Below are 12,157 nucleotides of genomic sequence, written 5' to 3' on the forward strand. Positions count from 1 at the left end.
CATATATTCATACTCCAAGAGATTCCTGCATCACAAATGGAAAAGAATAGGCAGTTTTGCCAAAGAATGAATCATAGAGGCATCTTTGCCAAAAGTAATTCTTAAAGTCCTTTGTGTACGTGATTGGCTGGGTGAAGGTTGGTTGTTCCAATAAGAGGATATCAAAAGGCTTGCAGTGCAAAGGATGCGTCGTCTTAACGCCACAGTCATAAACCCGTAAGTCACACCGAATTTTTAAAAAACCTCCTGTGTTGTGAGTTTAAGGCTACAGCAAAGTACAGTAGCTGCTTTCGGTGGGATGTCATAGAATTCTATAACATTGCATTGGTGATGTTGGTGCAACTGATGTTCATTATAGATCAGGTGAACTGAACTATCTGCATGGCCCACTAAGGCAAAATTAACACCATCAGCAATGTAAGGAGACTAGAGATGGAGAAATAAGAATAGAAGAACCTACTGGGACCAACCACAAGGACCAACCATAAGTCTACAGGAAGACCGCAAGCAGAATCTGTTCAAGTCTGCACAGAAATTCACATTCATTTTGCACATATTTTTTTCCTAATATGTATATTTTGGGGTGTCTGTCCTATCCATTTTGCATGTAATTTCTTTTCGTCTTTGTTGGTTCCTTAACCTGCACATTTTGGGGCTGGAAAGCTGCACCACAAAACTCAGACAAGTGCGTATTTAGAGGATCAGCTGCGTTTTCAGTTCAGGCATTTTGTACATTTGCATACAAAATACATGAACACATTTCTTACCCGACCCTAACAGGAGCCCACCGGGGCTCAATAACTCTTCTGCTTTGCTATCTATGGGGCAAATTGGGGAGGGGGGGAGATTTGAAGCACCTGGATAGACAATCATGCATGGATAATGGTCCCCTAACAGACAGCCTTTCACCAGGTCAGACTAACCCACGATTCTGGTACCCTAACTGGCATGGCAGCAGGTCTCCAGAAAAGACTCTTCTCAAACCCTGATCCTTTTAACTGAAGATACCAGGAACAGAGACTGTCCCCCATTGCCCCCCACTGCCACTGAATTCCATCCCCTCTTCCAAACACTTTTTTTCCTAGGGAAAAACCCATACAGGTTTGCTGTAAACAAAAGCTCAAAAACACCCACAAACATGGACTGATGTTGTTGTTGTTGTTCTACATGATAGAAAAGCAGTCTCCCAAATAAGGTTCCCTTGGCTCCAGCCGCAATTATACCATGACTAACAAACTCCGTCAGTCCTTATGGAGAGACTTTATACCATATCAGGCCAACAGTCCATCCAGAAACCTATTTCACAGAAGCTTTCGCAACTCCCCTCCCCTGCAACATTTATTCTTGCTCTTAACTAGCAATGCCAGGGGATTGAACCTGGTCCCATCTATCTGCAAAATATCATGTGTGCTGTGCTTTTCGTACTGCGCTGTGGGTTAAACCACAGAGCCTAGGGCTTGCTGATCAGAAGGTTGGCGGCTCGAATCCCTGCCACGGGGTGAGCTCCCGTTGCTCGGTCCCAGCTCCTGCCAACCTAGCAGTTCGAAAGCACGTCACAGTGCAAGTACGGTAGATAAATAGGTGCCGTTCCGGCGGGAAGGTAAACAGTGTTTCCGTGTGCTGCTCTGGTTTGCCAGAAGCGGCTTAGTCATGCTGGCCACATGACCCAGAAGCTGTACGCCGGCTCCCTCGGCCAGTAAAGTGAGATGAGCGCCGCAACCCCAGAGTTGTCTACGACTGAACCTAATGGTAATGGACCTCTTTTACTCCCGTAAAAGAGAGTTATCTGGGTAATCCTTTACGGTCACATTCATTCTCATGCTAAGTATGCCCTAGAATAGGACCCCGTCTTTTGTGCTCAATTACAGTTTAATGGCTGGGTAGTTTGTTTCTGCGGCTGGTGTCCAGCTGACACAGGGTTTCCCAAACTTTTTTGGACTACAGTTCCCATAATCCCTGACCACTGGTCCTGCTAGCTAGGGTTCATGGGAGCTGTGGTCCAACAACAGCTGGAGACCCAGGTCTGTGCTTTAAAGTGCAATGTCAGAGTACTTTTTTTAAAAATCACTTTTTATCGCTGATTCAGAGCAAATGGAAATAGGCAGGAATCCTGAATTGGTGTTTGTTCCGATACCGCATTAAAGAGCAGGTTTTTGCATCGAAAGCACCAGGGGTAAAAGAAAAAGAGGGGAAGAAACCTGCTCTGACAAAGCATTTTAAAGCGTAGACCTGTCCCTAAAAAGTTTGGGGCAAAAAGGTAAGTAAGCGGATGAGCCTCCAGTGAAATCAATGGACTTAAGTCCAATGACTGCATAAATCTGCATAAATCTCACCAGGCAAGCAGAGCAAAGGACAGTCTGCCAAGGACAGTCAATGGATGTGTTCTGTGCTCGCAAAAAGAAACCCCACCAGAATTCTGTGCAACAGTAGTGCAATTTATGCACAAAGGAAAACTGAATTCTACAAGCAGAATGCATGCTGTAACTTTGCCCATCTGCAGTTATTTATTCTGCTTGTGCTGGGAGGTTACAGACTAGGAACACAGGAAACGCCTGCTGGATCAGGCCAATGGCCCACCTAGCTCAGCATCTTGTTCTCGCAGTGGCCAACCAAATCCCTGTAGGCAGCCCCTAAGCAAGAGATAAAACACTCTGCCCACCTGCAACTCCCAAGAAAATGTGTAGAGAGAGAGTTCTCTGCCGACATCCTCCTACATCCACACACAAATATACAATCGATAGCAATTCTGCGTACCAACCTCTGCCTGCTGAATTTTCACCAAATCATTGTGGCCCACACACTTATAAAGCCTAGACTTGTAGCCCGAGGGACTAGGAATCTGCTTATTTTTCAATATGAGAGTTTGGGGATACTGAACTCTATTCCATTTACCAAAAATTCACACTCCTAGAGCACTATCAATCTTGGAGTATGCTTAGCTCCACTGAGGATATCAGAAAATGACAAAACAAACAACAACAACAACAACAACAACAACAACAACAACAACAACAACAACAACCCCCAAATTCACAGCCATGGGTACCTTGAAAACATTTCACACTTCCAGTTTGGCCCATGGCCATCCAAGTCAAATTTGAGCTTTAAGGCCATGCTTAAGATCGATACTGAAATCAGTGGGAACAAAATATATTTAACTTGAACTGCACCGAGTCCTTGGCATCTGTAGACATTGGCTTTAAGGACTGATGCACACCAGAGTTCTGTAGCAAAGCCTATTTAAGATAAGTTATCTCTGCCACACCTTGGGGATGTGGCAACATTGGTTTAGACACCTGTCACATTGTGGTGCAATGCGTTTTGCAAAATTATTATGATTATTTATTAAATTTGTACACCGCCCTCTACCCGCAGGTTCCAGGGCAGTTACAACATAAAATCACAATATAAAAAATACACAATAAAAACAAAACAACCCAATAATCCCCGCCCCCAACACATTTTTAAAGGGTGTTGGCTGTCAATCAGCTCAGCCTGTACAGAACGCTAGGCGATTCACAAGGCGGTTTGGCACACTCAGCTCCCTAATCCTAAATCAAGTCATCTTGAAAAAGAAGAGGAGTTGGGATTTGATATCCCGCTTTATCACTACCCGAAGGAGTCTCAAAGCGGCTAACCATCTATTTTCCCCTCCTCCCCCACAACAGACATCCTGTGAGGTGGGTGGGGCTGAGAGACTTCAGAGAAGTTGTAACTAGCCCAAGCTCACCCAGCAGCTGCATGTGGAGGAGCGGAGACGCGAACCCGGTTCCCCAGATTAGGAGTCTACCGCTCTTAACCACTACACCACACTGGCTCTATTGAAGAAACCTTAATACTGTATAGGGAGGACTGAAAGGGGCAGGTGATCACATGACAAAGAGCAGGATTTAATTGAGGGTGACAACAGGGCTCAGCCTTGGAATTGGTCATTACAACCCAAGCTGCACCCTGAGACATGAACAATAAAAAAGGGATGGCAATAAAAAAAGAAATTGATGGCATGGATGCCACTAGCGGTACTCCTCACCCAGACTTTGGTTGCATACACAACAGACATTTTAAACACAGTTCCCTCCTTCTAAAGACTCCTGGGAGCTATAGTTTTTAACTGCAGCTCTGCGAGAGGTAAACTGCAGTTCTCATGGTTCTCTATTAGGGGTGCTTATATTGTGCGTGCATCTGAGGATATCATACAACCAAATCTGTCTTGAGTGCTACCAAGGTTGGAAGGCCTCTGAGATTCAGGAGGAGCTAAGGGTAGTGCCTCGTTCGTCTGAGGGCAGCGCCCAGTGAAATGTGCCTGGGGGCTCGAGGCAAGGGCTAATAGCTAGCGTTCCCATGCCAAGCAGGAAAATAAACCTGTTCCCTTGGTGCTGTCCCACTTCCTTGAGATTTAAGCTTCTCTCCCCTAGAGCTCCCGAGTCCAATAAAAGCCGCAAGCCTCTTAGGGAAGGACCCATAGTTCTGCTTTGCATGCAGAAGGTCCCAGGTTCGTGAGCAGGGCTGGTAGAAATTCCCTGCCTGGAATCCTGGCCTGCTGCTGCCATTCCGTGGGAGCCATCACGAGCTTGCAAACAATCTGAGCTTGCAAAAGCAATACTGAGCTAAGCAGACCGATGGTATGGGAACATCAGATGAACCTGCTGGACCAAGGCAGTGGCACGTTTAAGTCCAGCTAAGTCCTGCTCTCACAGCAGCCGACCCAATGCCTCTGCAAAACCTATAAGCAGGACCCAAGCACAAGAGCCTTTTCCCCCTTCCTTAGGGGAGTTCTTGAGCATGGTTGAGCTCCAAGGGAAAAGAGTATGTCCGTCCACACACGAAGAAGAAGAAGAAGAAGAAGAAGAAGAAGAAGAAGAAGAAGAAGAAGAAGAAGAAGAAGAAGAAGAAGAAGAAGACTGTTCCACTGTCAAATGGCTCTTACTGTCAGAAAGTTTCCCCTGATGTTTAGTGGGAATCCCTTTCCTAGGAACTTGAAGCCATTGGTTCGAATCCTACCTTCCCAGGGCCAGATTTAGATTTAAGCTACTGAAGGCATTGGGGCCCTTTATATGTCCAGCTGTCCTTTGTCAACAACAAATTGTCGCTGTTTTTTGTGTCGAATATATGCCATATGGAAATTTATGGACCTAATAGGTATCGAAAGCAGTTTGCAGATAACAAAAGATGTATTTTATCAAAGTAATTGCTGAACTGAAATACAATTAAGAAGAAGTATATTGATAGTGAAATAATTATTAAGCTCTAACTTAAAATTTTGAAATTGTACATCCAGGTGTTTTTTTCCTTTAATTTTTTTTGGGGGGGCCCAAGAGAGTGGGCCCCTAAGCTATAGCTTTTTAGCTTATACATCAGGCATCCCCAAACTGCGGCCCTCCAGATGTTTTGGCCTACAACTCCCATGATCCCTAGCTAACCGGGCCAGTAGTCAGGGATGATGGGAATTGTAGTCCAAAACATCTGGAGGGCCGAAGTTTGGGGGTGCCTATTATACGTAAATCTGGCACTGTACCCTCTGGAGCAGGAGAAAACAAACATTAGGCAGCATAAGGCAGTTTCCTATGTTCCCATCCTATGCAGATCCTCATAGCTAGGCAGGTGTATTTCCTTTCAAAAAGAAATAAATCCCAGCCATTTCTGATATGTCCACTTTTTTTCTCGAGTGTAAGGGTGGGGAAGATGTGGCTCTCCCAATGTTCCTGGACTACAAATCCCATCATGCAATGCCATTGGCTATGCTGGCTGAGACTGACGGGAGATGTGGGCCAGCCCCATCCTTGTTGTAGCAGTTAGACTTGGGGGGGGGGGAGAAAGAAGGACAACTATTTATCATGTATAATCTCCAATCCACAGATATTTCTTAACAGTTTAGCTTTTGTACACGGAATTTATGTTTAGAAAGTTAAAAGGAAGGGAGATATTTGCGGGGGACGGGATGCACCAAACGGAAGCCCTCTCTCGGAAACAGTTCTTTGTAGGTGTTTTGCTTTTCCCAGTAAAGGAAAGAAAAAGATTGCCTTCCTTGGTTAAGGAGGGCAATGGCTTCCCTTTTAAAGGATTCTTTGATTTCCCACATTGCAGGGGGTTGGACTAGATGACCCTCCGGACCCCTTCCAATTTGACAATTCTATGACACTATTAAAGGAAACAGCCAGAAAAAGATCGAAGGTGGCACCTCGAGTTTTGTTCGTGATTCATGTAAAAAGGAAACGGGGGAGGGCCAGGAAATTTATACCTCTTTCTCTGAAGGGAGGGGAGCGAAAACCCACTTTTATTCTCACCAGCAGTGGTGAGTTGGTCTTCCCCAGGTGTCTGGCTTTCGCAGACAGAAAGTTCATCTGGAATTTGTGTGGGCACCCGAGGGAAGAAGGCCCCTGGTCTAGGTCTTGGAACAGGTCAAAAATGCAGGCTGCAGATTATTCTGCTCTCAGGCTCCACAAACACCATGCATTTAAAGCACAGTTCCCCAAAAGATAGAATCCTGGGAATTGCTTTTTACCCCCCATGGAGCTACCCAGAATGAACTACAACTCCCAGGATACTTTGGGAAGTGGGTGATGTGAGTACATGGAGAAAGAAAGCTGAGTTATACGTGCAACATTTACCCCACTATGGGCATGTGGCCCCCAAGAGGTTACCAAGCAGAGAATGTGGCCCTCACAATAAAAACCTATTCCCCGATCCTGGTCTTCTTTGACCAGCAGTGCCTCTCCAGGACTGCAGGCAGAGGTCTTTGGCATCAACTGTTTACCTAATCTTCCCACCACCACCCCATCATTCTAACCCAGGGATGGCAGGATTTGAACCTGGGACCTTCGGCACACAAAGCATAAAGCTCCACCACTGAGCCATGGTGCACCCTTTAGCTCTGTATTGTCAACACTGGTTGGCAGTGGGTCTCCGGGCAGCTTTCAGGCAGGAGACATTCCCAGCCCTGCCTGGGATCGAGACTGTGGCCTTCTGCATGCAATGCAGGTGCTCTACCACTGAGCTACGGCCGTTCGCTACCCGTAGCTATAGGAGTCTCAAGCCAGTGAACCCTTTCTCATTCTGGGTGGCAAACGGGTTACAATATGGGATGCCATCGCAGGGGGTGCTGGAACCCCACCCAGATAGCCCAGCCACAACTGAAAAGGACCTTACACTGGGGGAAATGGAAGGACAGTGACATTGCATGCAGACCGCACTGAGATACATTTCACTCCACTCCGGAGTAACTCAGTTTTCCCTCTCTGCCCCCCCCAACCCCGTAATATTTTACAGCGCGCGCACGAAAACCCTTTTTCTATTGGAACAGCATTGTAAGTCACCCAAAACATTTAGAGAAACAGATGTAGAAACAAACAAATGTCCTATTTCCTTAGGGCCAACCGACACGGTGCACGCAGTCATGTGTAAATTTCCTCGTATTTCCCCCCCCCCCCTTTTCTAATCGAAAGCAGCCAAGGGGGGGTGGTTCCATTTGTGACTGCAACACTGGCAGGGGAGGGGCTGCTTAACCCTTTCCCCGTGGGCTAGTTTTGAATTCACATTCCTCCCCTAAGCTGCTCCTCCTATCCCTGCTCCTCCAGGTGGGAGATACGGCAGGTCTCCCCAGTAGCTTTTTCCTTCCAAGCAGAAACATAGGTGGGAGAAGAAGCCGGAAGAAGGCAAGTATAAGAGATAGGAAGAGCCCACTTCTCCTTACCTGAGCCCCCTCTTTTGCTCTGCCCCCTCGTAAAATCACAAGAAGAGCCTATCTAGTCCAGCATCCCATTCTCACGGTGGCTACCCAGATGCCTGTGGGAAGCCCATGGGGTTGCCATATGTCCTCTTTTTCCAGGACACATCCTCTTTTTTACGGGTATGTAAAATGAGAGTCATCATAGCCATCCATGGTTAAAAGCAGAAGTTGGCAAATGTGTCCTCTTTTTTGCTCCTCAAAATATGGCAACCCTAAACATGGGCTGGTAGGGACATGGGTGGCGCTGTGGGTTAAACCACAGAGCCTAGGGCTAGCCGATCAGAAGGTCGGCGGTTCGAATCCCCGCGATGGGATGAGCTCCCGTTGTTCGGTCCCAGCTCCTGCCAACCTAGCAGTTCGAAAGCACGTCAAAGTGCAAGTAGATCAATAGGTACCGCTCCGGCGGGAAGGTGAATGGTGTTTCCGGGCGCTGCTCTGGTTCGCCAGAAGCGGCTTAGTCATGCTGGCCACATGACCCGGAAGCTGTCTGCGGACAAACGGCAGCTCCCTCAGCCAGTAAAGCAAGATGAGCGCCGCAGTCATCCGCGACTGGACCTAACAGTCAGGGGTCCCTTTACCTTTTAAGCAGGAGCTGAGTGCACCAGCACCTCTCCTCATTTGCGATCCTGACACAATCCTGAACTAAGCAATTCCCCTTTGGCATCAATAGCTATTATTATCATTATTATCATTATCATTATTATTTCTATACCGTCCTTCATCCAAGGATCACAGGGTGGATTACAATATAAAAAGACAAAATTATATAAACCACTAACAAACAAAAGACAATAACTCACACACACACAACTTAGAAGGCTGTAGATTAATTAGCCAAAGGCCTGGGAGAAGAGGAATGTTTTTGGCCTGGCGCCTAAAGATATGTAATGATGGTGCCACATGAGCCTCCCTGGGGAGAGCATTCCACAGATGGGGAGCCACTGCAAAGAAGGCACTGTTCTCGTGTTGCCACCCTCTGGGCCGCTCACGGAGGAGGCACACGAATAAGGGCCTCAGATGACTATTGCAGAGTCCAAATGGCTGTCGCTCCTTGGACCCTGGATCACCAGCAGCATAAATTAAAGATTTAGGCATGTGTGAATGGGTCGTCACAGGTCAAACACCACAGACAGAACCAGTGCTTTTTTTTTCTTTAAAAAAAATGTTCACGGGTACTCTCATTTTCCTACTCATATTGAAATACTGCCAAAACTTAGATTAACAAAATGTTTAGGGGTATGCGTCCCCCCAGAAAAAAAAAGTACTGGACAGAATTATCACTACCAACGCATGCACACAACTTGTCAAAGGGGTCAATCTGTTCACAAACACATTCCTTTCCAATTCAGCAAATGTCAAGCAAGCAAGCAAAAAAACAAGAACTGTCGTTAGCATCTATCCGAGATGCAGAAAACCTCTGGGCCTCGGGAAGTATGCCTGCTTCATTTCTAAAACCTGTAGACTCCTTTTTGCTGAAAGGGCCCAAAGCAGTTTCCAGCTATATTAAAACATGCAATCCTTAAAATACAAATAAAAACAGCATATCACGACACTCTATATCTCCAAGACAGATTAACCAATTCCTCCAAGCTAAACAACACAAAGCCATCTCAGCAGCACACCCCTAGCAGGAGAGAATTCCAGAGTCAGGGCACCACCACCAAGAAGGCCCCGTCTCACATCCCTGCGCACACTTGCTAGCGGGACCGTGGACAAGAACACCCTCAGCAGATCTCAGAATGTGGATCAACTGGTGATGGGAGTTGGAGGTCCAGCAATATCTCAGGGGAGGGGACACAGGCTCCCCACCCCTAATGTGCATTCAAGACTAAGCCAACTTCTGTATCTCCCGCAGTTCAGGCCTCTTCCAAATACATACCAATCTACCCATTACCAAAAACAATGGAGATTAAAAACCTGCCAGCTCAACTCATGCCTCCAATCATGTGCTTCTAATTTAACCAAGGAAGTAAGGATTCACAACTTTCACCACTGAGTGAGTCATCCACACTAGAGGTCACCTCGGACGTGCATCTTTCTCCATGAACCACACCTTTGTGGTCTTACAAGATTCTCACACTGATTGTTAGATTCTTATATTGAAAATAAGAATATAAGGAATTTTGAGGCTCTAATAGTCAAGGAGGGCAGTTATCAATACCTATCAGAAGGACAAGTTTCCCAGTGGTTGTGAGGAACTGTAACTAAATGGAACCTCCATGTTCAAGAGATAGTATACCTCTGAAAACTAGATGCTGGAGTCAAAGTGACTTAGTAGCCTTCATGACTTAGTAACAGGCTTCCCATCTGGATGCAAACACACTGCCTTATCAAGTGGACTTGGTGCAATCCCCAGAGCCTATTCCCACACAGAGGATTTGCGATTTGTACTTTTATACATGGGTGGCAAACCTGTGTCCGTCCAGATGATGTGGAACTCCAGCTCCCATCATCCTCGGTCATTGGCCATGCTAGCTAAGGCTGATGGGAGTTGAAGTCTGACAACATTTGGAGAGCCACAGCTTAGCCATGCCTGTTCTGCAGCAGTCGCAGCTCCAAAATGTCAGGAAATTTCCCAGTTGTTTCCAAAGGGCAAATAACATAGGGCAACTGGGAAACCCTCTGGGCACTGGCTCTTCTCTCACGTCAAATTGGCTTTCGGCACAGCAGTGTCTAGGGTTGCGCATAAGCACCGTAACTGAACACCACTCCAAAGGGACTTGAGTAACATCCTGCTAAAAAAGCACAATCGGTCACAGATGCACACAACCCACTTACAGCAGGTCTAGAGTGTGAAGCCATTCCAAGTGGCCGAGATGCGGTCCCACAATTGTGCGCATCATGTGCTCAAGACCATGAACTAGGTGACCAATTGAAATGGAGAAGGTCAAAACATGAATTCGGAAACAATAGGGTCCAATTTTATGGGTCATGGTTAGCCTGGGCAAAATGATAGACGGTATTAATCTCAATAGGTCTGCTTTGACTATGGCGAACACTGTAGACCAGGCATCCCCAAACTTCGGCCCTCCAGATGTTTCGGACTACAATTCCCATCTTCCCCGACCACTGGTCCTGTTAGCTAGGGATCATGGGAGTTGTAGGCCAAAACATCTGGAGGGCCGCAGTTTGGGGATGCCTGCTGTAGACCATCCTGTGGCACTTAAAACAAGAAATGTAGTTCCAAAGTCACTAGTCCTTTTGGAGTTCCAGAAACTGTGTCATGAATGGGAAACCGATTCACCGCTTTTAAATCCGGGACACTTTCAACTTTGGAGAAAAACTAGTTTCAAAACATCCCCCCCTTTTTTTTAACAATGAAATGGATTCTTTTTTTCATGCCTACCGCATGCTTCCCAGCCCACCCCCCAAGCTCCCACTTTCTTCAGCCACCCCCCTCTTGAAACCGCCAAAGAAAAATCACCACCCCTTACTTGATTCTTTAAAAAAAAATAAGAAGAAATAAAAGAGATATATATAGAGACATAGAAATGGTACATAACTTGGCAGGCATAGTGAAAAAGGGGGGGTGGGCTCTCTCAAAAACCCTCTTCTGTACAGACAGATAAGGCTTTGGGCGGGGGTGCCCAGATCTACTCCCTCCAGAAAGTTCTCCATCTTGGGCTGAGGAAATTCAAAAACACAACATGACAGGGAGGGAGAAGAAAAAGAAAAATAAGAAGTTAGTGCAGTTTTTGAGAGTCAAGTCACTTACCAGCCTTCTCTTCGGCTTTATCAGGGGGCGGTTCTGCCCATTCATTTTATGATACAGTCCACAGGCGTTACACAGATAATGCCCAGTGCCATCTCTCCTCCATAGTGGGGTCGAGGTAGCGCCACAGTTTACACACTCCCTGCCTTCTGGAAACAAGAGGGGACACAGTTCATTGATGGCCAGCAAGGGCAAAATAAAATTAACAGGTGGGGGGGAGAGAGAGAGAATCGAAAGAGGTCTTAGCAATTGCTCCACCTGGTTCAGCTTCCCCTTCCAACTAGGACTAGGTGAATGTCTAAACTTCACTCTCTCATTTCGCCAACCTTAAATTCTTATTTTTTAAAAAAAAGTTCCCATGAAAATTCATCAGCATTTCAGTGCAAATTTCTCCCGTAACATTTCATATTCTGAAATTTTGCCAAGCGGACACAGTTTTGCAAGAGATTCTCCCTAACAGAATGTGCTTCCTATTGTTATTCTACCTTATGCATGCACATTCAGCCTACTTCCCCCTACTATTCAGGTTTTCGTACAAGTCATTTGGGTGGAGAACCACATCGCAACATTCAAGGAAGCGCAAATTTCGAAGGGAAGCCGAGTTTCCGGTTCACATATTGTTTCGGAAAGTGTGAATCGGGTAGATTCACATTAAATTCTGGACTGGACCAAATTTCTTTCCTGTCCCAACTTCCAACCCTCCCTGGTCAAAAGGCAGA

The 12,157-nt window shown here is 46.3% G+C and overlaps 1 protein-coding gene across 3 annotated transcripts in view; it reads right to left on the reverse strand.

Moving 5' to 3' along the window:
- The window catches only part of GATA3 (GATA binding protein 3), a 71,339-nt gene that overhangs the window by 7,792 nt on the left and 51,390 nt on the right, over positions 1-12,157 (reverse strand). For 2 of the 3 annotated variants that reach the window (XM_060279208.1, XM_035127252.2), the window contains exon 4: positions 11,442-11,587. In XM_060279208.1, coding sequence (XP_060135191.1) covers positions 11,442-11,587 — 146 coding nt within the window. The remainder of the gene's footprint in view (positions 1-11,441; positions 11,588-12,157) is intronic. The other variant, XM_035127254.2, reaches the window with a different exon arrangement.

Source organism: Zootoca vivipara, chromosome 10, assembly GCF_963506605.1.
Source record: "Zootoca vivipara chromosome 10, rZooViv1.1, whole genome shotgun sequence".
Lineage (NCBI taxonomy): Eukaryota > Metazoa > Chordata > Lepidosauria > Squamata > Lacertidae > Zootoca > Zootoca vivipara.